At 36.1% G+C, this 27,912-nt stretch overlaps 1 protein-coding gene across 2 annotated transcripts in view; it reads left to right on the top strand.

Annotated features, from left to right (window-relative positions):
* GRB14 (growth factor receptor bound protein 14) overlaps positions 1-27,912 on the top strand; it is a gene marked incomplete at its 5' end in the record, with an annotated part of 125,431 nt that overhangs the window by 42,726 nt on the left and 54,793 nt on the right. Inside the window, one exon of one of the 2 annotated variants that reach the window (XM_079709784.1) lies at positions 14,145-14,207. The exons of the other annotated variant lie outside the window; for it this stretch is intronic. Coding sequence (XP_079565910.1) covers positions 14,145-14,207 — 63 coding nt within the window. Of the gene's footprint in view, positions 1-14,144; positions 14,208-27,912 lie in introns of those variants that run through there. 2 annotated transcript variants of the gene reach the window in all.

The raw sequence follows: 27,912 nt of genomic DNA, 5'->3' as shown, positions 1-27,912 counted from the left end.
TTGGAAACAAGGAAGGTAGAACATGTGCAAGACATGGGTATGTCTGTAAAAATATATTTTGGGGCTCATATTACATATTTTCTCTTTAAAATGGAGTTGTTGCACTTGCTTGAGGGGAGAGGCAGACAGGAAATTCAGGGAAGAAAGTTCTAACCTAGCAACTAAAGCACTCCTTCATTTAGCCAATAGTTAACAAGAACCTGCTGGGAACCTGATGGGTACAAGGGTACAAAGTTGTAAACACACAGCAGTTATTATCTTTCTATACACAGTTAGAGGTTTTCAAGGTGTGCTAAATGACCATTTGACCAGAGGCGTTTAAAAAGGATTCCTGGGTACTAAGTTACAGATGACCTCACAGATAATTCTAATATTTACTGATTGTTATAAGTAATGTGTACTTCCTAAATACAATATATTTTAAAGAAATGGGTAACATATCATAGAATGCATTAAATGCTAATACCAGAGATAATTGCTCAGAAGTAAGGAGTGTAGTAAGTATTCTTAAGGAGTCCTTGTCAATATTTGAGCAGTCAGAGCTCATGACACTCTACTTTCACTAAGTACTTGAACTTTAACTTGAATAATCTTATAGTTCTTTGCATTTTAAGTTTTACATGAATAGTACATGAACTATAAATATTATAAAAAAAAATACATTAAAAATAACCACTTCGTGATCACAGGTCTCCTCAATCTCACTTTCTTCCCTAGAGATCAAGATTGTTAAAAATTTGACATGGATTCTTTTAGGTTTTTTTTTTCTTATGGGTTTACTGACACATATGTATATATGAAACTATAGGTATTTTCTTTGTTTTTTACACAAATGGGGTCATACTAAATTATTGCTCTATAGTTAAAAAAAATTCAACATTATGTTTTTGCAATCTTTTTTGTTAATCCGTATGTTAGTTCTGTCAGTTGCTACCTACTAGTCCATAGACTGAATGCAATATATTTTATTAATATGTAACCATTTTCAAAACATCAATTGTTTCCAAATTTTTCTCTTGTAAGTAATGATACAGTGAACATTCTTCCAGATGCCTTTCTAATGTTTATGCTAGTTAGTCTAGAGAATCAGGAAAGGAGTAGTTATATCAAAAGGCATGGCTTCTCAAGGTTTTTATAGATGCTGCCAGATTTCATTCCTTAAAGTCTATTCCCATTTATTCTACTTTCTTTTATGTCTGACAGTACCACTTCTTCCTAACACTTGTGCCAGCATTTGTCATTATCAATATTTAAAATTTTTTTCCAGTAGTGAAAGTGCCTTATTTTAATGTATGTTTCTTTTGTTACTAGTGAGACTGAATATTTTTTTCAAGTTTTTATATTCAGTGGTGTAATATGTTTGTTCATATGTATGTGAATTGTGTGTTCATATCTGCCTTTTGGTTCATTTTTATTTTGGGAGGTATTTATTTTTTCTGTTAATTTTTAGGAACTCTTTATATATTCTAAGTATTAGTCCTCTCTTAAATATGTTGTACACATATTCTCTCAATCTGTGCCTGGTGTTCGAATTTTATATATGGAATCTATCATACTATAAACATTAAAATATTTATAAGTTTAATTTGTTGAATTTTTTTATGGCTTCTAGGTGTAGATTATTAAAATTCTTTGGTTATTTTTTCTAATGTATGTAAATTAGTTAAATTTTTCAAATTTCTTTTTAGTTTTCTAATTTTGGAGTCCATTTTAGTATCAGGTTAAAGAATATCCTTTGTTTGCTCAAATGGGTAGAATCAGTCTTTTTTTGAGTATCTCATCCTTTCTCCCTTGATTTTCAGTACCAACTGTTGCATATACACATGGATCTGTAGGTACCTTTTTAAAAATTGGATGACTGGGCTTCCCTGGTGCTGCAGTGGTTGGGAGTCCGCCTGCCGATGCAGGGGACGCGGGTTCGTGCCCCTGTTCAGGAGGATCCCACATGCCGCAGAGCGGCTGAGCCCGTAAGCCATGGCCGCTGAGCCTGCGTGTCCGGAGCCTGTGCTCCACAACGGGAGAGGCCACAGCAGTGAGAGGACCGCGTACCGCAAAAATAAATAAATAAATAAAATAAAATAAAATAAAAATTGGATGACTGCCGTTTTATATTATGTTAGGTATGTCAGGTATAGAAAGACATTCCTCATTGATCTTGTTCTTTCTTGGCTTTAATTACACATTTTCTTTACTCTGAAACAGTTTGAAAAGCAGAGACATCATCTGTTCCTTAAAGATTATGTAGAATTTCTCTGTAAAACAAACTATCTGTACTGGCCCACCTTTATGGGGAATAGCTCTTTGACAACTTGCTCTCTTTCTTCTATCGTAATTAATGTCTTTGCATTTTCTGTTTGCTGGATTCAATATGTATAAATTATATTGTCCTACAGAATTATCAATTTCATCCAGATTTTATTTACATAAAATTGTGGGAAGTATTTTCTTAATATTCTTTTAATTACTTCTTCATTTCTCTAGTATTATTTCTTATATTATATATTGTTACTTTCCCTTTTTTCCCCCTTGATTTGTTTCACTAACTATTTATCTATTTTATTTTTTCCCCCCAAAGATCAGATCTGGGATTTATTTATTAGTTCTACATTTTGCTTTTTTTTCCAAGTTTTAATTTCTACTTTTATTTTTACTAAATTTCTTCTTTCTGCTTTCTTCAGATTTAACTTAATGATATTTTCTAAATTTTGGATACTAATGAATTTATTTTCATTCTTGTTTATTAATAGATATGTGTTTAAGGCTATGAATTATAGTGTGAGAACTGTTAGCAGTAAAAGATGTGATGTGTAGTGTTTTCATTAAATTCATTATTCTTATTAGTAGTAGTATTATTATATAGATATTCTGCAACTTCAACTTTTATTTTTTTTTTTGGAGAGTTATGTAAAGAGTCTTAAAATTTTTCCTAACCCCAGATTTTATTAGTAATTTTTCATTTTATTGTACTGTGATCAGAAACCATTGTCTGCATTCTTTCCACTATTAGAATTTATTGGGGTTTTATCTGTGACTTAAAATGTGACCAAGTTTTTTTTTTAACCTTTTAGTTTTTTAAAATAAATTTATTTATTTAATTTATTTATTTTTGGCTGCATTGGGTCTTCATTGCTGCGCACGGACTTTTCTCTAGTTGCAGCAAGCAGGGGCTACTCTTCATTGCGGTGTGTGGGCTTCTCATTGCAGTGACTTCTCTTGTGCAGAGCACAGGCTCTAGGCATGCGGGCTTCAGTAGTTTGTAGCACGTGAGCTCAGTAGCTGTGGCTCGCGGGCTCTAGAGCGCAGACTCAGTAGTTGTGGCACACGGGCTTAGTTGCTCCGCGGCATGTGGGATATTCCCAGACCAGGGCTCGAACCTGTGTCCGCTGCATTGGCAGGCGGATTCTTAACCACTGTGCCACCAGGGAAGCCCTAAGCATTTTCTTAAAGAGAAGTTATATTCTCTGACTTAACATTAGAATTCAAAATGTAACAGTTAAATCTATTTTGTTGTTTATATTAGCCTATTTATATTTTTCATATTTATATCTACTTTTTAATACACCTGTTCATCATGGTTTGAGAGGGTTGGATAGTAGTCTATTAATAGTGTGTCTCTATCCGATTTTCCTTATATCTCCTATACCAACGTGTATTGTATGACACCTAGACATTCATAAACAATATATTTTTTTACTGTGAATCACATCTTTTAGCATTAAAGTTTTCTTCATTTCTTGTTTAGTGCTTTTCTGTCCTGAGTTCAGTCTTGCATGATATTGACCACTGTATTCTTTCCTTTCCTCCTTCCCTCTGTTCTTTCTCCGTCCCTCCTTCCCTCCTTTCTTTTTTTTCTTTCTCGCCCACCCCCACCCCTGCCCCCACCACATTCTTTGTTTTCAAACTTTCTCAGTCACTGGGTTATAGGAGTCTCTTTCCCACCGAATAGAGTGGAATCTGCTTTATGATTCAAACGGAAAGTTTGTTTTCTTTCAGTAGGTAAGTTTGGCTCTCTAACATTTATTGAGATAACATAAAAGTTTGGTGTTAATGCTGTTATACTATTTTATATTATGTTTTAAAATTTATAGGTTTTGAAGAAAATTTACAAGGTGTTCTGCCTTCTTAGCATTGTGTTCTTTTAATTAGAAAGGTTTATATTTCTGTTATCATTATGACTATAACTACATGGAAACCCTTAAACCTCTTATTTCTTTAAACATTATCTGTTAATCCCCTCTAAGGAGCAATAATAAAATTAATATTTTTCTTCTTCCTCCTCCATTTTCTACCAGCTGATTTTAGCATTATAAAATAATTTAGTTAAATTCTCCTGTGATTTATCAGTTTTAAAATAATATCTTTTGATCTCAGTAACATTCCATGTTTTTCCTCCTTCAACTTTTATCTTTCCATGTTTCTTTTATCATTTCTGCATTTTAAGGCTTATATTACTTATATTTTATCATAGCAACATAATTACATAGGGATTTAGTCCCATAATTAGTTTTGGTATTTATTATAGTCCTTTTACTTTGAATTTTCCAGCTGGCTCTTGGATGATTGCAATTTATCTCCTAGTAAATTCCTCAAGAAGGTTCCATGGGAGCAAGATTTTATGTGCTTTCATATGTTCAAAACTTTTGAATATTGTCTGTTACCTTTACAGTCGATGAGTTTTGCTAGATTTAAAAATCTCATTTCTATTTTCTTTCCCCAAGGATTTCATGAGCATTACTCCATCCAGTGGAGTAACTAAAAGACAGTGGGGTCCACTGAAACTTGTTGAATGTTATTGTGGAGAAATACTGCAACAGATTGATTTCCCCCTTATGAGCTACTGGGGCTTTTTTGCCTTGATGTCCAAAGCATTCTGTAAATTTCAAGTCCAGTAAAGTAGGGCATTTTACCGTTGACTATTAAAATGAGTTTCTCTGGGGATGTGTGCCCTTCAATATGTATTTTATTTTATTTTTTAAGCATTAAAATAGTGTTTCAGATTTATTAGTAGTAAATTTGGAATAGGGAAATCAATATAGACCATAAGGAAAACTTGAACTTTCTATTCGTTTCCCAGCTACCCACTCACTTTTCATACAAAACAGACCTTGACTCCCACATCTGAGTGAAATGGGTCTGCAGAATCTTTCGGGGAATGATAGGGTACCAGTGGCCAGCCTCAAACCTTGTCAGGTCTGAAAATAAGATTACAAGAAGGAAATAACATTTCAGTCTTGTCTTGAGAGACATAACCTAGGTTCAGTTATGACTATGTTTGCCATGTGAGGGTAAAGAGCTCAATGTCCATTTATTGGTCAGTGTGGCAGACAGGATATGCAAGATGGAGCGAATTGTTTGAGCTAAATTAATACAGTTTTTTTTTTTTTAAACTCATTGTTACCTATTTTGTAACTTTCTCATTCTTCTGTAGGGGAAAGAAAGACTGTGGAAGAGTATGAAGAGATTAACTGAGTAAAGTAAAATATGCATCCCTCAATAGAAATATAAGGAATGGAGTGATAATTGTCACCCTTTTCCTAAAATCTTGTTTGAAATTTCCCTACTGTTACACTACAACTGAAGCTTTCACACCACTCTATACAGACTTCTGCATTCTGTATTTTATAGCTAGAAATACACTAATAAATTTTTACAAAATATCACATATGCTTACTGTTGTTCCTAGTGTATTGCTAAATACCTATTAAGCTATGGACAAATTATCAATGAACGTTACACAAGTAGCTTAATTCTCCATGTTGGGATTATAGATCAACCCACTGCACAACTCTATTCTTATTTTCAGACAGTGGAACTCTTATATTGCTTTTCCCTAAAGTATACTGACATATTTTATCTTAGTCGTAATCATATCTACACAGAAAGTATGAAGATGTCCTTCTCTCAACAGAGTATGAAACACGCCTTTAGTGGAATGTTGAACTCCCGTTTCAGAGCAAAATAATATATGGCTATCAGAGCCTATTAAGAGGAAAATACTTAAATTCTTTTAGAAGTAAACTTTGTATGGAATGAGTTTCTGATGTGCCCCTCTAATCTTTTTTTTTTTTAATTGAGGTATAGTTGATTTACAATGTTGTTTAAGTTTCAGGTGTACAGCAAAGTGATTTCAGTTATACATATATATCTATATATCTATTTCAGATTTCAGTAGGTATTTTATTATAAAAAAGTTTTCTTATATTTTATTTTTATATATTTATTCCTTTCCATTATTTTGATTTTCTTCTGGGGAGATTCCAGTTACACATGTATAGGTCTCCTTTACTTGTCTTTAGTTCTCTGTTTCTAATACTTATTAAATTTAAAACAGTTTTCTTCTCTCTTTGGTTGCATTTTTTGTATCTGTCATCTATTACCTCGACTTTGATAGATTTCAATACATAGCATTTAAATCTCTGGAGCTCTGCTAGCTGATGTTTCATCTCCTCTTACTGTCTTGGTGTTTCTTCTCTATCCTTTTAATTGTCTGCTTTGTGTGTGAACAGATACAATTTTGCTTCATTAATTATTTTTTGTTCTTGGTTTAATGTATGATCTTAAATTTTATCTGTTCTTTGGCAGTACTTTTCTTGCAAGTAGTCCTCATCTGCCATTTGTTTTTCCTGTGCCTTTTCTCCTTTCTTCCCATTCATAGTATGTTTGTACAGATTCGATGATGGTTCTGTTTTGTTATTCATCTTCAAAGCAGTGGGTTTTTCTTGGAACATATTTATGGGAGGTTCATGAGGAAGACAGTCACAGTTTAAGTACTAAGTTAAAAAGACTTTTCCTTTTTTGTGTTTGAATTTTTTTTTCAGTCTTTAATTCTCCTAAGCTAAGGGATATGGGAAGGTGTGAAATTTTTCTTAATATAATGACTTCCCACTGCTACAGAGGTATGGTGTTCCTGCAAAAATGGATTTCTGACCTCCTTTTGTTTCCGTTATTTTTTAAGGATTTTTGTGCCTATGTTCATGGGGGATATTGAGAAACTGGATAATATTTTGATGCCAGTCTGATTCTCATACCTTGCAGGTAAACGATAATTCCTCTCTCAGGAAGTTTTAGGAATTTTATCTTTTCTCTTTGAATTTGTCACATTTCCCACTATTTGTCTAACATGACTACTTTTTTGTTCAAATTAGCCATCGGGGGGCACTTTTAGTTTAAAATTTGTAACTTTATTCAGCTCAGGGAACTTCTGTCTTTTCTTTCTTATTCCTTGTGCTTTCTTTTTTTACTCTTTCTGTAACTCATATTCTATGTGTGTTGATCTTTTTAGATTGTTCCTCCATGGTTTCTTTTTCTTTTCATTTCTTTGACTTTTCCCTTCACATTGTGAGAGACATTTTCTCAACTTTATCTTCTATACTGTTTATTAGTTGTTAGCTTTGTTTATTACAGTAATGTTTGGAAGTTCTGGGTTGCCTCATCCTCTACATTCCTTTTCTCTTAAATATTTATATAGTATTTAAGATGACCTTATATTTCCTCTAAATATACTCTAAACCTAAGTTCTCTGGATCTGTCTTCACCATCTTTTATCTTATACACAAATTCTGGTTATAACTTCTTGTGCTCTTATCAGTCTAATCCCAGTGATTTCTAGCTTCTAGAAATTCTTTTAATTTGTGGTATATTGAAGGTACCTTTCTTATATCCCAGCATGGCAAAAAAAAGAAATGATTTCTTCTTTCTTAGCAAGGAAATTATCTCTTTATTTTCTTTCTCTTCCTCCTTCTTCTCCTTCTTGTCATTTTAAGGTCTTGGGGGCATGAAGAAAGTTAGATGCTTGTTTTCTGTCTGCTTTCTTGATCTAACTATTTTTATTAAGAGAACCTTAAAGTATATGAAATTTGAAGAGTGTAGATAAGACATTTATCTTTTTATAGCCTATACTTTTGTTAATTATAATTTATGTTGGAAGCTCAAATACAGGGAAAAATTATAATTTTATTTATATTTGTTAATGTATTTGACCACTTGAACCTGTGTTTCTACTTCCTTGTCATCTTTGAAATCTTGACTTCCTTCTAATCTGGTAATTTCCATTTCTCTCTAAGACTCATTTAGGACTCATTTCTCTGTTTCTGTTTTCCTTCCTTCTAGTCACTATTCCATAGTTTGTCTTTAACACTGAGGTAAAATTCACATCTTATCAAATATCACTACCCTTGAGGATGAGAGTCAAATTTCTGAGCATGACATAGAATGACCATTCTTGTCTGGAAGCTCCTTCCATGTTTTTCATCTTTGTATATATTTCCATTACTTGGAATTACCTTCATTCTTGGATCTTTTGTCCACTTAGGGAATTTGTCTGCTATCTCATGGTGAAAAAAAGCTCTTTCTTTTTTATGGTTCCAGAACTTTATTTATACTCAGTTAAAGAACTTAACATATAGTTGTAGTTATTTTTAAGTGTCCATCTGCCCTCCTGTAGACAGTACAATATATTATGCCTCCTTGATAGGCAGCCATAATGTTTCTAGAAAACTGTGTCAGGTGAAGAATACATAGGCACTTTTAAAATACTTGACTGAACTGTAGATTGGTTATATTTATCATGACTAAGGCTTATAAGTCATTCAGTAATTTCTTTAAAAGAAGAAACTTTCTATCAGAGTTTAAATCAGTAAGAAATCCTAGGGGACTTCCCTGGTGGCCCAGTGGTTAAGACTCCACACTCCCAATGCAGAGGGCCTGGGTTCAATCCCTGGTCAGGGAACTAGATCCCACATGCATGCCACAACTATAAGTTTGCATGCCACAACTAAGGAGCCCTCGAGCCACAGCTAAGGAGCTCACCTGCCGCAACTAAGACCTAGCGCAACCAAATAAATAAATAAAATAAATAAATATGAAAAAGAGAAATCCTAGACATTTTTATTTTATTTAATTTTTTTGCAGTATGCGGGCCTCTCACTGTTGTGGCCTCTCCCATTGCGGAGCACAGGATCCAGACGCGCAGGCTCAGCGGCCATGGCTCATGGGCCCAGCCGCTCTGCGGCATGTGGGATCCTCCCGGACCGGGGCACGAGCCCGTGTCCCCTGCATTGGCAGGCGGACTCTCAACCACTGCGCCACCAGGGAGGCCCTCCCCTAGACATTTTTGATGGAAGGAAGGAACTGTCAGAGTAGAGGGGGAAGAATAGGATAGAGGAAGATCAGATCAGGCCCATCAAGTGTAAAGAATGATGCCCTGTTGTATACCTAGAGAAGCAAAAGGTCTTTGAGTAATATGAGCTGATAGAACTAGAGGCACTGAGTTTGTGTCTAAAGATCTAGACTGTTTATTGCTATTAAATGCTATAACCAAATATTTTAAGATTTTTCTAAAACAGGTGTTCTTAGGACAACAGTTAAATTTAGTGTCGACACTACTGACCACTAACAGAACTATGTCAGATAGCAAAAGAATATCCAAATGATTCTGTGAAGAAGACTGTGTGCTTTTGTTCAGAATAAATCATAAGGCTAGCAACTGTTAAGACGAGAAAGGGGACTTGTCCACCATGTAACCGGAGTGACTAGTCTTTCCACATTGATTGTGAGTGAACATGATGCCTACTGTGTACAGAGAGCATCCTGCTAGGTATTCTGGGAGCAGCACAGGAGTTGAAATCCTGGGTCCCACACTTAAGGATTGTAGTCTCCTTAGGCAAACAACTGGGGCCTATGAAAGGATTTCTTAGTTATCAAAGCAGTGTATTAGTGTGTGCAGAGAAAGGTATGAGAAATGGAAAAGTTTAAGTCCTAAAAAAAAAGTACAAAACAAAGAATGATATAATTTAGATGGAGGAATGACTTCTTGGAGGGGTCAATTTTGATCTGTATATTTGGGGAAGTTAATGAATATGGAGACAATATACAGGAGGAAAATGGAAGGCAAACCAAGTTGTGTTTTGTGTAAAGCAGGAGACTGGTCGATTGGTTGGCTGAAGAAGTATTTGTAGGAATTAGTAATCAAGAAGCATTTTTGTGCCTTATAGCATTTTTTCCCCATGTATAAAGCCACTTGGGGTGACAGAGTGTTGGTTAGAGGGAAATTACACATGTCCCTACTTTCAGGGAGCCTACATTCTAAATGATGTAAGGTGCTCACACATAGAAAACAGTAGCTGAAGCTTGACTAAACTGGTATATGATGAAGGGTAAAGAGATAGTCTGGAAAAAATAGATATGGTTTGAATCTGTAAATGGGAACAAATGATGCCTGCTTTACAGGTTTGTTAGAATAAAATGAAATACCATATGTAAAGTGCCTAACACTTGACAGGCACTCTGTGTTTGTTGTCGCTCCCTCCTTTTCTAGCTCTCAGTTCTAAAGTAATATGTGCAAAAAAAAAAAAAAAAAAAAAAAAGAAAGAAAGAAAAAAAAGGAGAGATGCTTGAAGGATGAGAGATCAGTGAAACTTTCAGAAGAGGTGGGACTGGTCTTGGGCCTTAAAAGATTTGTGGGTTTTAGAGAGTGAACATAATGAAAAAAGAAGTGGAACTCGAACGTGCTTCAGGGAGCTGCAAGGAGCTTTTGTTGATGTTGAGTGGGAGAAGAGGTCTGAAAGGCAGGCTTGGAACCTAGACGTTGGCTGGTGCTTATGTTGCATTCTTCTGCCCAGATTCCACCTTGTACACTGCTTTGACCAAGTGTTGACATGTTGCCATGTGTCAGCTCCTCTGATACGCAGGAGTTATCAACTTTGAATTCCCCATAGCAAATAGCATAGTACTTTACACGTACTAAGGCCCTCAACGCATATTTATTAGGTGAGTTAGTAAAACAAATGCTTAGGAACATCAGAAACAAGGGTGGTATGAAGATGACATTTTATGCTAATACTACATCAAATTATATAGTACAATGTGGGAGAGAATATTGTAGAGTAGAATAGTAGAGTATCTTGGAGAGGGCCAGATGTGGTTTTCACCTTGGCTGATTGACTTATGTACTTCGTGGACTTGGATAAGTTTTTGCAATATATACTTGTATCTGAGACCATTTTTAGCCCTCTGCTCTTCTGGCCTCAGTTTCCTCATCTATTGAATAGCTAGTACCTGCTTCATAGAGTTGTCATGAGGATTCAATGAAAACTAGCTCAATGCCTGGCTCATACTGGGTGCTCACTTAAATATTATTAATTATCATCATAATACTTATTATATATTATTTTTGTTATTCTTAATTCACATTGAAACTCTGATATGCATATTTTGAGTGACAAAATTCACTCTTGTTCTATCAAAGTGTTGAGCAAAGAACAAAATAAGGTACAGTGCTATTCTATAGTATTTCACTGGTGACCTTGCTATATTGTTTGCAACCCTGTTATATCAAAATTTAATTTGTAAATAATGATCTGTGACACAGTCTAAGGAGAATGCATCTTAGGCCCAGTCCTCTGCAGGAGCAGTTCACGGAGTATTTTTCATCACCTGCCTTGGGCTCTTCCAGACCATACACAAAACTGATATCCTTGATCCTCATAGCAATCCCCAAATTGTTGGCCATAGCTTTTTATCCCCATTTAGCAGCAGCTGAAGACATTAAGGCTGAGGTGACAAGGTTAGTGAGTGGTGTAAGCCATTTATAATAATGGTAAAAAAAAAAAAAAAAAAGCATGGGCTAAAGTTAAATTTTGAATCAGTGTCTACAATAACTAGGAAGTGAGATAAAGCACAGTCACTAGGAACATGTTGAAAAGATCGCTGAAAAATGAGACTCTGCCTGTTATTAAGTGTGAGTGTTGTCTCATTAGTCTTTCAGCCTGCTGACTGTGAAAAGTGTATGTGAGTTTTTTTCAAAGACCTTTTTGGCAACATAGAGTCACAAAATGCCACATTTCGCTCTTCATGGTTTTCACTGAAAATTTATAAACTTAAACTTTCAGAGTTCCAAAGAGATGACCTATCATACTTCAGCAGTTCATTGTCTGTAGAATATTTTTTAAGGACAGCTATGTTGCACTGTAATGAATATAGAGCCTGGACATTGTTTTGACTTGAAGGATTCATTTTAGTGTTTAAAAAGCTCTATCATGTGATGTAAAACAGCATCTCTGACTCCCCATTCGCCTAGACTTCAAAACTTGCAGTCGGCTTTGAGAACCTCACTCTGTATCTCCATCAGTTATCAAGTTCTGCGTATTCTTTTCTCTTAATCACTTTTCAAAGCAAATGTCGTTTCCTCCTTGAAGCCTGCCGTGATCTCACCTCTGATGTGTAGTTTCTTCTAACTTGGTGCACCCCTGATACTTGGCATTTAATCACAATGAGACTCAGCCCTTTACTAAATGTGATTTTTAATTTAAAAATGAGTATCTCTATTCCACTATGAGGCAGTGACCATATCTTACTCATTAGCATGTACTTATCACCTAACACACTGCCTGGCGCATAGTGGGTTCTTTGCCTCATGATTTAGTGGAATGAATTGCTTTGATTATGGTGGAACCCTTTCTGAGACCAGAGATAACACTTCTTTGTAATATTCAAAGCCTAAATTGAGAGCAGAAGAAAGAAAAATTGTAGATAATAAACTTGAAATTATGTAGTAACCATGGGCTTTGTTATTGTGTGCCTGCCAAAAAAGTGACTCAAGGTTAAACCAAAATCTTTTCCTTCACAAATGGTGACTCCCCTCCCAGGATTAGTAGATTTTTATTGGTAGTTTTATTTTAAAAGACCATGATAAACCTAGTAGGATAAGAATAAAATGAATGCCCACAAATTAGATCTGTCTGTGACTTTTTTATTAAGTGAATTCCCCCCCAGCTGCCATTGTAAGCGAGCTGTGTGGGTTTTGAAATTCAAAGTAGGGAACCCTAGAGTTTGTAGTGTCTCTTTTTTTCTTTTGAGGAATATGAGATCACCGTGCATATAAAACACACCCAAATGAACTCTGCCCAGTAGCAGTCTAGATAATGAAATGGAAAGTTTGTATCTGAGTTGCCGAGAATCTCCCATTTTGCCCTGTTACTACGACAACCACTTTGTGATCTAGAAGTGACAGGGAACTCCCCTCAAGCTGAACGCAGCATGTCATTCTCTGTGTCCTGGTTGAAGAGCACTGAGTAGGTGCTTGTTAAGGAATCGGTCCAAAGGGATTTTATAATATAAAAACTCAGATTAGTTTTACTATTGCAATACTTTTTGTCATTTTTGTGTTTCTCTTACTCTTTATTTAGACATTATTGAAAAATTTCTCATTAACCAGAAATGGACCCTTCTCCAACCCTCGAAAATACTGGAATACAATTTTTAGTTATTGTAAGAAAAAAGGCAAAATGGTTGTTAAAATTTTGAGAATGCTTTGAGCATGATTATTTAAATGCTTTGAGTTGAATGAAATGTGCTCAGTTACACAGATCTGTGCTTTTAAAAAACATTAGCATTTGCAATTCATATGTTGTAGTTTAATGCCCCATTTATATTTAACAGTATTATTTAGGTTGATTGTTAAGGTAATATTTAACAGGAATAGTTAAGTGTGTAGCTTCAAGGATAGCTAAAAGATCCATAATATAGAAATTTTAGCTGTTTAGGAGACGAAATACATAAATATATATTAAAATCCTTTTATTATGACTTGTAAAGTTTAACACTTTTGGACCAATTCTAACTTCAGGATTATTTTTTGTGCCTCATATAATATGTTTCAATCTACCCATTTATCACTTTTATGAGTAGCATAAGTAAATTTAGTGCATCTGCATATTTATACACTTTAAATAGACCAATGTAAACAGTTTCTTATCTGCCATATGTTGAAATGTTTTAGTAAAGTAAAGACATAACTGCCTAGTCAACAAAGAATGGCATTGAATTGCACTGTTTTGGAAAAAAAAGTTAAGTGAACTAGATGGCTGTTAATCTGGTTCTTTAAATATCATAAACAAAAGTATCAGAATGTGTTTCCAAGGACAAAGGCGGAGTTTTCTGGGCTTTGATTGGTTGCTGCCTTGTCCTGTCCCACAGCCATCCTTAATTGGCTTTGGTAGATTGGAATCACATAAGCAGAGTGACATTTATTACTTTCCTAGTTGTTTCTTTGCACTGAGCCCCGAGATTCCCAAGGAGTAACTGTAAAAGATTTCTTTCATTTCGTCCATGATCTACGAGAGGGGATCACTCTAAGAAGAGCAGGCATGAGTTTGAGTGCAAGAAGAGTCACTCTGCCTGCAATAACGCCCATAGTTCTACAGAAAAGGGTATGTGACTTCTGCTTTTTTTCTTTTCGTTTTCTTGCTGTTTTTTAATTTCCTGTTACTGTGTTTATTAATGTGTTGGAAACTTTCATTACATATCCTGAGAGAGGCTATAATTCATTGAGGCTATAGGTGATTAAAGGATAGATTATTGAAATTAGACTAATTATTGAAATTAGACTATTAAAAAAAAGCTGGGCCAGAACATCTCTGTAGTACAAAAAGCTCCACGTGAAAGTAGTTTGGTCTCGATTTCAGGGCATTGTGATAGAGACTGTATTGAAGATTTTTCTTTCTTTTTTTTTCCCTTCTACTGTAACTTCAGGCCTCTTTGCCTTTAGTTCAATAGGCAATCTGCTAGCTATTATGTTTTATATTTGTTTACTAAGGAGCAGATTCTTTGTTTCACTATAATTCATAATACATCCATCTTCATTGTTGAATGGACTATATAATTGTTTTACTGTTTAAAACATATGGCACCAGTTTATTTTCCTCTGGTTTTCTACCCATTTCTATTGAGTTTCTGCTTACTTGCTTAAGAAAAACTTTCCATTAAGTTCCCTTGTGAAAAGGCTTTCTGTTAATTATTAATGCAGTCGATCCTGTGTGTGAAAATATTTTGTCTATTAGTTTTTTGTAAAGTTTATTTCTGTCTTACTTGCCCCATCGTATTTTATAAGGTAATAAATACACCATGTAATGTAGCATTTAAGTAAAGCTGAATATACTAAACTTCTCTTGTAAATACACCAAATAAGAACCGTGTATTGAAGTCCTTAAAGAATCAAATCTGTTGTATAGGAAAAAAAAAACACCAAAACACATTTTGACACTGTGCTTTCTGAATGGTTTTGGTGACACTAGAAACTGTAATGTTTATTTCCGTACCTGACTTTTAATGGTTAACTATTAGTGTATTTCATTAAGTCAAAGGTCATGGTTTAATTTATTTGAAAATGACAGATCTTACAATTAGGGTGTCTTTTAAAAGAAGTGTCTCTTTTTATTGTTTTTAATTTTTTGGTTTTTAATTTATTTTTTTATCCAGTTGACTACTTATTCACCAGGGACATTTTACTTGGCAATAAAACAGTATATGATAATTTTGCCAACATTTGTTCTTATCTTTCTTGATGTCTTTCTTTCATCTTAAGCAAATTTAATTAAAAATATTTTGCTTTGAGCTGGAGTCTTTATTTTGATGTAGACTTAGTAGTACATTAATAATGACCATATAGATTACCTGAGTCACTGGCAATGTGAAAAGGTATAATAGCGTATATCAAAGCTATATCCTTATGTTTGGATACTTCTTTATCCAGTTAATACTGCAGTTTGGATTAACCAAGAAATTTTCATCATGTGGGTTTTTTGCACAACATGTTGGTGTGGTGGAAAGCATGCCACCTGGATTCCCCATTTCCTAGCTGTGTGATCTTGGGCAAGTCATTTAAACTCTCTGAGTCACTACTTTCTCACCTATAATATAATAGTGGAGAGATTTTCATTAAATGCTCTCTTCAGTCTTATTTGTGTCTATAATTCTGTGACTCAAATAATATATTTTGAATTTTCATAATTATAATAAAATATTTAAACCATTTCTTATTAGAGTTTAAAACATTAGAAGAAGATGCTCTCATTTTCAAGGATTTGGAGCAGTTAGTCTAGGGGAAATTTGTATGAGTAAATTTGTATGAGTAAAACTTAGCTAGAAAATAACATCCAGCACTGGTTGGTAAGTAGCAAAACAGGATTACTGTGGAAAGCTGTGATTATAATTGATGTTAGGTCTGAGCTGCCAATGGATACATCATTGTGATTTCTCTTGGTTCTTTTATAATAAGCTTCTAGTCAGGTTTCTATTATAATAATTAACATAAGTCAAAATTCCCTAAGCCCAAGTCCATGTTATTCCTTTCCAGTTGGCACACATATTAAATGTTCATATAATTTAGCACATCATTTGCTGAAAATACTTAACACTATTTCTTTCTCCCGACAGTTTAATCCCCAGAGGACCCATTGTTGATAAGACTGTTCTGAAAATCTTAGTATCTCTTATTTTAGAAACTGGGTGTTTTTCTGACTAAAAAATATCCATCTGCTTTGGTCATACCATGCCTTTGTTTTCTAAGATAGGAAATTATTCCACACTTGTAATTAACTTGTTTTCTATATGCACCATTGTTTAAGATGATACAAGTTAATACAAGCATTTCTCAGTATTTTGGGGGCAGCTTCTCACTTTCCAGAGAATGTAGGTGCTTTTTCCACAGGTTTGGCATAGAGTTGGCTCATCCTGAATGAGTGGTTCTTGCAAAATAATTTGTCAACTGGAATCCTAATCATTTGAAAGGCTGAGGGCATTTCTGAAAATGCTTAATAGTGTTAGGGAGTAATTTTCTTATCAGCAAGTATATCTGATCTAAGTGGGCATAAGATCTCCTGAGATTGGTTGGGAACTTGAATTTTAAACACGGCTCTTAACATGGTATGGGTCTTTTTTGTAGCACATCAAATATACTTTGATCTTTGAGGAGCAGAGTAGTTCAGTGGACTCTCTGTCAAGTAAATTGGAAAGAAATTTTTGACTTTTTCTAATTCTATCAGGATCCGATTTCCTTGATGCTAGTTAATCAAGGTTCCAGTGAAGAAAGTTTCATCATCTCTCTCAGAAATGATCACATCCTCATCAAGTGTTCTGAATGAGTTCTGCACCTCATAGCATTTTTCTCAGATAACTAGGTTATGCCTTTTTTTTTCAAATGAGAAGACTGAGTCTCTTGGATGTTGAGTGACTTATGCAAGGTCACCCAGAAGGTCAATGGCAAAGCTAGAAATAGAATCTAGGTCTTGTGACTTCTACTGTGTTTCTCTTATTAGATATGTGTTACCTCCTGAAATTAACATGTTAATGAAATTGCCTTATGGTGTGTATAACTGCCATTCAACTTCTAGTCTGGAATTAGCTTAGGCAAATCTTTTCATCTTCCTCTGCACCTCCACCAACTCCCATATGCTCTAGTGTTGAAACATTTTATTCAGACAGCAATTGTAAGCAACAAAGTGTGTGTGTGTGTGTGTGTGTGTGTGAGAGAGAGAGAGAGAGAGAGTATGACAATTTTACCCAGTGCTCTAATTGGGTTCATTACATCAATAAACTATTTTAAGGTCCCAGAGAGTTAACAAAAACTCAAGCATTGTAAGGCTTATACTAAGTGCAATATAAAATTCACATTCTTTTTATATAAAGGTTGGAAGGTCTGAAGGCCAGATGCCCGTATTCTGATTCTGTGGGTAGGAAGATTTCTACCTCTGTCAGATTAAAATTGTTCTGCAAATTGTTTCCAAGCATTTCTACATTCTTTAGCCATACTACAATTATGAGAGACTTTCATAGGCACACAGAATTCTAACGTGTCTTCCAGAATCTCAGAGAAAAAAGGAATACTTTTTAGAATATATATTTTATAAGAATCAAATCATTTGAAAAATCCAAAATTCATGAGTATAATATGGAGCAATGCCATTTATCAAAAGATCCAGTTCCCCATCTATACAAGAGAATAGTTTGTTATATTCATTACCCTCCTCATACAATTAGAATTATTGCTGTGAATTTCTAAAAACAATTTTGTAAAGAATGAAAGAATATAGATCATCATTATATCACTATTTTGCCCAGAAGCTTTTAAATACATACAAAATCAGTCCAAGCGAATGTAGCATTCACTGTGCTTTGCGGCCTGGATGCACGGGGGTTTCCTCAGCTTCATATGAAGCCTCCACTCCAGCACATCATTTTTCTCCTTGTGCTCCAAACAGGGTTTGCTGTTTGTCCCACTGTACTTCTGCACCCAGTTTTGTGCTCCATGACCTGTAGACAACTCCAGGATCCTGTTATTGTCTGTGTCCCAGCTCAGGCTGTGGTACCGTCCTCAAACTTTCTAAGACTGTTTCTTATTACATCCGTCTTAATGGTGTCTTGACTAGGGTGTCAGTGGATGCACCTTTATTATCATTTCTCAATTCAGTAACTACTGCCATGTGACATCAATTTTGTTATTACCTTTTATGATATTTAAGTCTTATTAGCTCTCCTTAGGTGTGTATCTTAAGCTTTCTGGCTTTTCATATTTGACTTTTAGTTTTTTCTATGGGCCTTGTGTATGTTTTATATATCTTGCATTATTTGGTTTTCAAAATTTGTTGTATTTTGTCTTACAACTAGATTTTACATTTTTAAGGGAAAGACCCTTTAAATAAAGTGCTTTGTCAGTTACAGGCTGAATTTAATTTCATGTAACCGGAAAACTCAAATGACAGCATATTAAACAGGGGAGAGATTTATTTTTCTTTCACTTTACAAGAAGAATTGGTCCCAAGCTAATGCAGCCATCCAGCAGTGTCCTCAGGCAACCAAGCTCCTTCTTGCTTTCTATTATATCTTCCTTAGTGTGGGTCCCTTTTCCTTTTATGGAAAGATAAATGCAGATCACTAGTCATCCGGCTCACATTCCTGGCATACAAAATGGGAAGAACCAGGGGCATACAGGCGAGTTCTGCCAGTTATTAACGTGCCACTGGGGAATAACCAGGAGCTTCTGGTCTTACTGGCTAGCATTGTGTCACATGGTCTGGATCCAAGGGAAGCCAGGAAATGTAGGCCTTGACCTCCACGTACTGCCCTTCTCATCAGAATTAGGAAATGGGGAGGATGGCTTTTGGTGGGGAACTAGCTGTCTCCACTGCCAGTGACTCCTGTGTATTAGGCATGCAGAAAATGTTTGTCCCTTGGATTTTTATTATTGTCTTGCCCGGTATAGAATATAGTTATGCTTTTTGAACAAATGTATTCTGTCACTTGATTGGAGCTAGTAGAAGGTGTAGTAAGTGGGGAGAGAGCAGATTTCCTGTGTAGGGGAGGGTAATGGAATGCATAGATGGAGACCTGAGTTTAGATGGCTGGCTTGCTTGGAGAGTGGTTGTGAAGTGGTAGTGAGCACTATTATTGCTGTTTACCTGGAGCTCTCATTCTCCCTAAACCTTGATCTTTCTTCTGCCCTTTTAATTTTTATACAGGGTAACATAGTTGCATATTCACCCAGGAAGGGTACCACATAGATGAATGGATTTTGTGTTTTCACAAAATGTTTCCTTTCCCTAAAAGTGAGTTTTTACGAAGTGTGCTGTAGTGGAGATTGTTTGTGTGTTTTAGCCAGGAAACCCTGAGTTTGAGCTCAGCTCTGTCACTGATCAGTGTTGTGACTTTAGGTGTCTTCTTTTAAACCTTTCAAAAATTCAGTTTCTCTCTTTTGCTGATAATGATGCTTCCTCACAGAACAGTTGTGAGGATTAAATAGGATAAATATTTAGAAGTACTTGACACGTAGTAGTAGAAGCTCAACAAATGTGAATTTCTTTTTTTCCCCCTTATCTGGGGAATGGCATGTGTTACTAGTTTCATAAATGGTTTAAAATCTCCCTCTTACCATGATTTAAATTATTTTTTTTGAGGGGGGCTCTATCCTATTAAGTATTGATAGTTATCCAAAAGTTTTCTTGTAGCAAATGAATCAAACAAAAAGTAGTTGTCCTTGATACAATGCAGCCAGGGAAAGAAAGACAGTATGCCTCTCAAATTCTTGTTCCCTCTGCTTACTTTCTGTATACAGACTCTAATTTGAATTAAAAAAAGTTAATCCAACTACTATATGCTAATAAATATTTTTTTAAAAAATCTGGGGATGTAGATTTAAATAGAATAAGATAGGTGGTTAGATTACTTCTTTCAATCTCCTAGGGAATATCAGGCGGGGACTTCTGGCTTACATATTTGAAAGAGGTACAGTTGTACCTAGTGTTAAGACATTGTTTCAGTAGACAGAGGTGACATTACTGGAATGTGAGCTATATGATGGTAGGGGCTGTGTCATCTTTGATCATCATTAGACTCAAGTGCCCAGCACAGGGAATGTACAAAGTTGGGATGTAATTACTATTATTGAATAAACACAATTTTTGAAAAAACAAAATTGGGCTTTTTTGATACTGACCTGTCATTGGCATTTCCATCTCTGCATTTGTGTCTCTGTGGCATTCATTTCCTTTTTCCTGGATTGCATACCTTGTGCACTCAGGGCCCACCTCAGCTGGTCCACCTTGCTTTTTCATAAGCTCTGTCTCCACCCACTCCCTCCCTCCCAACTCGTTCCTGTGAGCAATTTTGAGCACTCCCTGCCCTCCACACCAGTAGAAATAAAAACAGCTGTACTGTGTTCAGCTCTGATTACACTCTCTTTAATCCTCATAAGAACCCTACAAGATTGGTGGACAAACCTAGGCTGGGATGAGAAAAGTGAGCCCTGGAGAAGTTAAGTATCTTACCCAAAGCACAGTGCTAATGAATGACAAGTCAGGACTGAGCCCAGGTGGGCCCCGCCCCACACAGGGGCTGCCTGTCAGAATTGATGGGCACACATATGATGCAGAGCTGCGCTCCATTGCACAGCTGCAGTGCCCTTGCCTTTCACCTATAGTCTACTCATCAGACAAATCTCACCCCCTTTTTTTTTTTACCTGTCTGTTGCCCTCCTAGTTATTTTTTCCTCGTTGTACACTCCAGTCTTACCTCACCTCAAAGATATAGTGAGTAAACCATATGTCAGAGTTCCTTGGAGCTCAGTAGGAATCTCTTGGGACTTACTAATTTTGCTTTAAAAAATTTATAATAATAGTCACTATTATGAATTGAGTGCTATCAGTTTGCCACCATTTTGCCCATTTTACAGGATGAGGAATCTGAGACTCATCATTGATAAGCTAATGGTGTAGGATCTGATCCCAGAGCAGATTCTGGAGTGCACCATTGCCACAAGCACCTGGACTGAACCTTCATGAGAATGAGGGCCATGCCTCATATTAGTTTGCAAACTACAGTGTCTGGTCCACGTTTGGCAATGAAGGCAGATTAAAAATAGCTGGGCTGATTAACAGTCTAAGACTCTTGCTTGGGGGGAGCAGTCTTAGGGCTGGCTCTCCTGGCGGTACCCCAGCACCCTAAGCCAGATCTAGAAAATAAGAATCTCTTTTGGCAGAAAAAAAAGAAGTAAGTCTTTTGGTTATTTCAGATATTTCGGGTATTAAACCCTCTGAAAGATAAAGATTTTCTACCCTTGTGTGATATTAAAAATGCTTTCTCTTATGACAGTTTCAAAAGAGCAATTAAAAAACCATTTTGGCTAAACAGCATTGTCCTATATTCTTGATAGCCTCCTAATTGGGCCTTCATATTTGGGCATATACATTCAGTTGTATTTGTGAAATATCAGGAATATTATTTTATAGTTTCAGAAGTCAAATTAGTTTGGGTGGTTCTATCAGGATTTGAAGAAAAATTTGGACATCACCATTCTAAATGCCAAGGAGGATCTCCAGCTTGAGTTGCAGGAAAGGGGACTTTATATTATATACCACCTGAAGTGACTATATATATGCCACTCCAACCCATCCCCAACCCTTCTTATTAAAGATGTAGACATAATTTATCTTAAAAATTCAAATAGTTAAGAATGTTTAAAAATAGATTTAAATTTTTTAGAAGCTTGCAACTATTTTAAGCAGTACCTCTATAGGGTTAACAATGTTAAAGTTGTAATTTTCAAAGCATTGTTTTCTTTCTCTATTTGCACCAAGAAATAAAGACTCCCTCTGCTGGCTGTTTCTATATACGCAATTTTTCTGGCAAGTTGTGCTAAAAAAAGTGAAACACAAAGAATAACCTTTTTTGACATTCAAAAAGCTGGGTGCTTTGGGACATACATGCAAACTCATATTTGGGTTTTTAGTTATCTAATGCTTTTATGCAAGATGTTGTGTCGAAGCAGCAGCTTAAAGCAGCATGAAAATTAGGTAAGCAGAGTGGAAAAAACAGGATGAGGTACGAGCCCAGAGATTGGGGTTCCCTGGCTGGTTCTGCCAGTGACCAGCTGGAGATCCCCCGGCAAGTCAGCTCCTCTTCAGTCTCAGCTTCTTCACTTGTAGAATGAGAAGATTTCAGGAGATGTTTTCTAAGAGTCCTAACCTTTAGTATTTTATGATTCTAACAGTATTGATTCCATTTCTTTTACAGGAATATACATGTTTTACACTGATGCACATGCTTTGCACTGATATAAAATAAATATTGAGAAAAGTGAGGGAAAGATAAAATTACAAAAATAGATATAAATCAGTTATTCCTAGTGCTATCACAGTATGGAAATGTTAGATCTAGAAAGTGATAGTTTGCATGGTAAGTTCATAAAATAATACCCCCCAGATGTACCAGAAAGACTGAATATAGCATATTTCATTGATTCTATGGCACCTTAAATTACAAGAAGCATCCTTATCTTATATGCTTCCAATTAAATTATGACATACCATTGATGGTAAGTTACATCTAAGTTACAGAGAAGTTAAACGTGAGAAGATGTGCTTTTAAAAATCAGTGAAACAAGGTAGTTCCTAAAAGTGCTTCAGTTGATGCCAGACAGCTCAAGAATTAACAATAAAAAGTGTGATGTGTCCTGGACTCTGATAAATATTCTCTTTCCTCTCCTCGTGTTTTCCCCCCTCTTCCAAACACTTCTCCCTTCACCCCTCCCCAACTTGTCCTTCTTTCTCACTGTGTGAAACAGTTATTAACTTTTTCACTTAGGCATGTCTTATGGTTATTCTGGGAACAAACGACTGCTGAAAAACTGAAATGAGATACTGGAATAACATTGTGTCCAACATAAGCATGACCAGTGGTTTTCTGCTTTGAATATGAATAAGCATTAGCACTTGTGAAGGGTTTTTTTTTTTAAACTTCAAAGGTGAATTAGTCAGCACTGGCATCTTCACAGGAATTACATGAGTTTTAAAAACACTGAGGCTTCAGAGAACGCTCCTTTGATGAAGTCACTGGAAATGTTAGAGTGGGATTTGTGATTTGACCCTCTTTATTATTTGTATTGGATTTAGGTCCTAAAATAACATGAATATATACATATGTATATGTGTGCATCCATGGTTTGGGATATTTTTAGGCTTAGTTTTTAATGTTTGCTTTCTTTTATAATGAAGTTAGAGCTGTTTCTTTTGCCTTTTTTTTTTTTTTTTTTTTTACCATGTAAGAGCACACTGAAAGGGCTTCTGATTTCTTGCTTTATAAAACTGAACACCCGCTTGAGTTCGGGTCTTTCTTGCTATCCCCTAGGGAGAAAGAAAGCCCAAGGAAGGCGCAGGCTTCCAGGCTCTTGGCCTGAGAAGGAGAGCAGAGAGGGTCAAGAACAGAGCAGAGCACAGGGGCTTCAAGGAGACTTTCTGGACCCCCCCTTTGCCTGCAGACAGGCTTTCTTCTCTTGGTTGGAAGCCTAGACGTGGCATGATTTGGCAGTGTCATTGATCTAGACAGTCAGGTGGGACAGTGCTAAATCCCCTGCTGTGCCAAGTTTGGGGCATTTCCAGTAGCAAGGCCACACTGGGCCTCGTGGGCCTGATGCTGGATGGGAAATGAATTCATACAGCATAAAGCTTCATCTTTGCATTTTGAATTCATACAGAACTTGCAGAAGATCCGTATGGATCCCCAGCCACACAGGTCCTTTAACTCTGAATTAGTTAATCTCTTTTATCCCCGCATGCCCTCTAATGTTCCTGCTGAAATGTAATGACCTACAAATGTGTACAAATGTGTACAAGTCCAGAGTTTTTACAGAGGTGGTGTGGGGATGATTCATCTTGTGACCCTGAGGATTGTGGAAAGAGCCTGGATCCATGGTCACTTGATGGAACTGCCTCACCAGACCCTGAGCTATCCGCCTCTGGTTTCAAATGTGAGAAAAAAACCCAGACCTTTAATTTGATCAATAAACCATTGTTGGGTAGATTTTTCTATTACTTAGAGCCGAATTTGTTCCTAAATGATTAGCTCACCATGTAGTTACTTACCATTATTCTCTTATCATTTTATAATCTTATTCTGGTAAGACTGTCTTTTTAAAATTTAATTCTTTATTTCCAACCATTGAAAAAAGCTACTTTATAATTTGTGATCTTAAAAAGGATCCCCTCTTGGGGTGACCTCCTTGCTAGTTTGCAGTGATAGAAACCAGTGTCTAGCAGTGCTGGGCAAAGATGCTTCTTCCACAGACCTTCCAGCACCTGTGCACCTGTGCTTCCTCACCTCTTCCTCATAACTCAGTCCCTCTGATCTCAGGAGAGTGGTCTCTGTGTATTTTTTGTTCCATGTGTATTTTTTGCCTCTTCAGTCCTCAGTATCTTTGCTCATGATACTTGTTCCACGCAGATGTTCTTTTTATTTTATTTTTTAATTCTCAGTCCCAGACTTAAAATGGGCCCGAGAAGTCACCTTATCTACCTTTGTTCAGTCTGCAGATTTCTTGAAAACTTGCCTATGTTTTCTCTTTGGTCCCATGTGTGTCCTTTCTTCCCTAGAGGTTTTTAAACCCTGTGAGGTTTCCAAGCTACTGTTTTGGAATCCCTAATATTGTCTCCTATAGGGCCATTCTTGACGGTGTCAGTCATCCCTAAAGGGATATTTACACTGTGCCAGGCCCCATGCTGACTGCTGGGGACACAATGGGAAGCACATATTGACATTATTCCTGGTGTCATGTAGCATGCTGAGTAGTAGAAGTTTATGGATAATAATTATGTAGTTGCACATATGCATACGTGAAACAAAGGGCCTGGACCTAAACTGGGAGTAGAATTGAAAACTTCCCCACAGAATGAATGGTTTATCTGAGGGATAAGAAATAGGAGGTGGGTGGACAGTATTCTAGGCAGCAGTAGTAGGTGCAAAGGCCCTGTGTCAGGAAGGAGCATAGCTATTTCAAGAAACTGAGAAAATATATGGTCAGAGTTAGAGAATAAGGAAAGGATTATAGGGAATAAAGTTGAAAGGGGCCACATGGATATGAAATGGACCTGTTTATGTCAATCAATTCCTGTAATTCTGATATTGTGACAATATCTATTTTGAGTTAATGAACATGTACTGCTCATGCTCAAATAAAATATGTAGTTGAATATCTCTTTCAATGGAGATAATTTGATTCCCTATGACCTGATTTCTCTAAACTATGTACTGTTTTGCTCTTAATAAATATTTGACAGCTAGCAAAATAATGAAGGATAGCAATATGGAAGCAACAGCTTTTCTTGAGCTGTTAGGATCTTTGGGAACAGTCTTTGTTTTTAAATATAACATTTTGTTAGAGGTTTCAAATAAGTAATAATGAATATATTATTTGCCATTTCCCTTCAAGGGAACATATTGAGTTGCTTAATTCAAAACATCTAAGACTGTCTTCTCTTATCTTAGGACACTACATTCCTTATTTAGAAGAACATAAAAATTCAGGGCTGCCCTGACCTCTATATAAAAATATTTCACTGATTTAGGTACATTGCCTATCTGTTAAAAATAATGGAGAAAAAAATCTGAAACATTAAAAGATAGCTTTATAATCTTACTGTACTTGGATGATAAAATTTTAAAGAGTGGGAGAAATAAGCTTTACTTTGGGACCTAGTTGAAATCAAATTTCTATGGGCCTTGTTTCTTATTTTCTATTAATTTTATATAAGCAATATATATAATTAATAGATATAATAAATGCATTTATTTTTCTGTTGAAAAGTTGTATACTTTTCATTGTGGTAAGATCTTGGTATTTAAATAATGGTGTTTAAATTATTTTAAATTAAATATTAATTAATAAGAATTAAGTTAATTAAATATTAAATGTGGTATTTAAATGTAGTTAATCTAAAAATCAAATTTAAATTCTCCCCAAATAGAAACTTTGACACTGAAGATAACCATGCCCAACCGTCTTTTTCCTTCTCTTTTGCTCTTTCTTTCTTCTTTTTCTAAAAAAAAGTCTCTCACTTCACCCTATGGATTCTTGCTCATATAGTTATGTTTAATCTGTGCTCGTTTTTTACCTGCTGAATAATTATCCCATTTTGCCTCCTTTCTTCTCTGAAGAAACAAAGGATAAGCGACTAAGTAGCTAGTTACTTACCAGTGGGTCCAATGCCCCTTTCTGCTCTGTGGCATTGCCAAATGACCAGATGACAACCGAGTTTTTTTTCACATATTCTAGGATGAATCCAGTTTGGAAAGGAATGAGGCATCCCATTCCATCACTTTCTTGGGTCTGCAGGAAGGAGTAGAAAGGCTGACCGCTTAGCCTCTGCCCAGTGCTTTCCTGAAGCTTTCCACATAATCTGTTGTGAGAATCAGAATTTCCGGGGATTATAGCAGATGAATACTATGTGTGCTTTGGGGAGAAAGCAATACATATTGAATTGATTTTCAAACTCAAGCTCTGTGTTTTCAGAAATGGCCTTTGTCTTATATTTTAAATAGTTCATCTCTTTTAGTCCCTTGGCTTTAGGGGCCTCAAACTTCTTTTCTGAAAAGTTAGCCATTTCTTGCTCTGTGTATTTCAACATTGTTGTGTCTACTGCTTTCAAAATGAGTTATGTTAATTTTTTAATCTCTTGCCTCCACTTACTTTTTATGGAGGGCAGCCTAGGGGAGTTGAGGTATAAAGTATATAAACTGCCTTGATAAGGATGTCAGCCAAAACAGAGATCTGCTCCACCCACATTCCAGCATATTCTCTGCAGGGGCTACTGTGTCTTTATATTACATTTTCATTGCTAGATGCCATATGCTCCCGGCACAGTTTTTGAAGCTGTAAACCACTCTAAAGGCCAAGGTTGCTCTGATTGTCAGGATTACAGTGACACTGAGGGCTTCCTCAACACAGCCTGTGTGTACACTGTTGGCTGTCCTTGGGAGCTCTCTCTGTTCCTGCTGGTGGGATGTTATAGACAGATCTTATCAATGCATGTCTTTCTTGCTAATCAAGTGTGTCTGCTCATTGATGAGACAAAGAAAGTTCCTGTTCTTCTTTAGGGTCCAGGCAGGATTTCTTCCTGCTGGCATACAATTGCAAATGATCTCGTGGATCAATTGATATGAATTCTTCTTACGCTATTTTTTACTTTATATAGCAAGGTGGGGATTTGGGCCACTGAACTGGGAATGTATAATATCCCTTTATTAAATAGCATGATTATATGACCTTCAGATGTCTTTTTACCTTTCAGTATGTAGAGGAAAGAGGATACCACTATTTTACTCCAATGATTCTTAAGAGCAGCCCTGCCATTTGGTTTTTACATGATCACAAAAGTTTGTACATGGGCTTCCCTGGTGATGCAGTGGTTGAGAGTCCGCCTGCCGATGCAGGGGACACGGGTTTGTGCCCCGGTCCGGGAGGATCCCACATGCCGCGGAGCGGCTGGGCCCGTGAGCCATGGCTGCTGAGCCTGCGCGTCCGGAGCCTGTGCTCCGCAATGGGAGAGGCCGCAACAGAGAGGCCTGCGTACCGCAAAAAAAAAAAAAAAGAAAAAGTTTGTACCTTAGTTTTAATCCGTACTAGTCTTATATCAATATCTTTACTTATGACTTGACTTTTTTTCTTAAACAGGAAGGTTTAGTATAGTAATATTTTTGGCATGTTCAACTCTACTAGAGAGTTAAGGCTTAGATTATCTTTCCCTTTTTCATATATTTCAAGGAGAAATAAATAGAAATAAAAATGAGATTTTTAAACAAAGCTTCCCCATC

Source organism: Hyperoodon ampullatus (genome assembly GCF_949752795.1).
Source record: "Hyperoodon ampullatus genome assembly, chromosome: 8".
Lineage (NCBI taxonomy): Eukaryota > Metazoa > Chordata > Mammalia > Artiodactyla > Ziphiidae > Hyperoodon > Hyperoodon ampullatus.
Note: the sequence above shows the minus strand (reverse complement) of the source record. Positions and strands in the feature narration are given on the sequence as shown.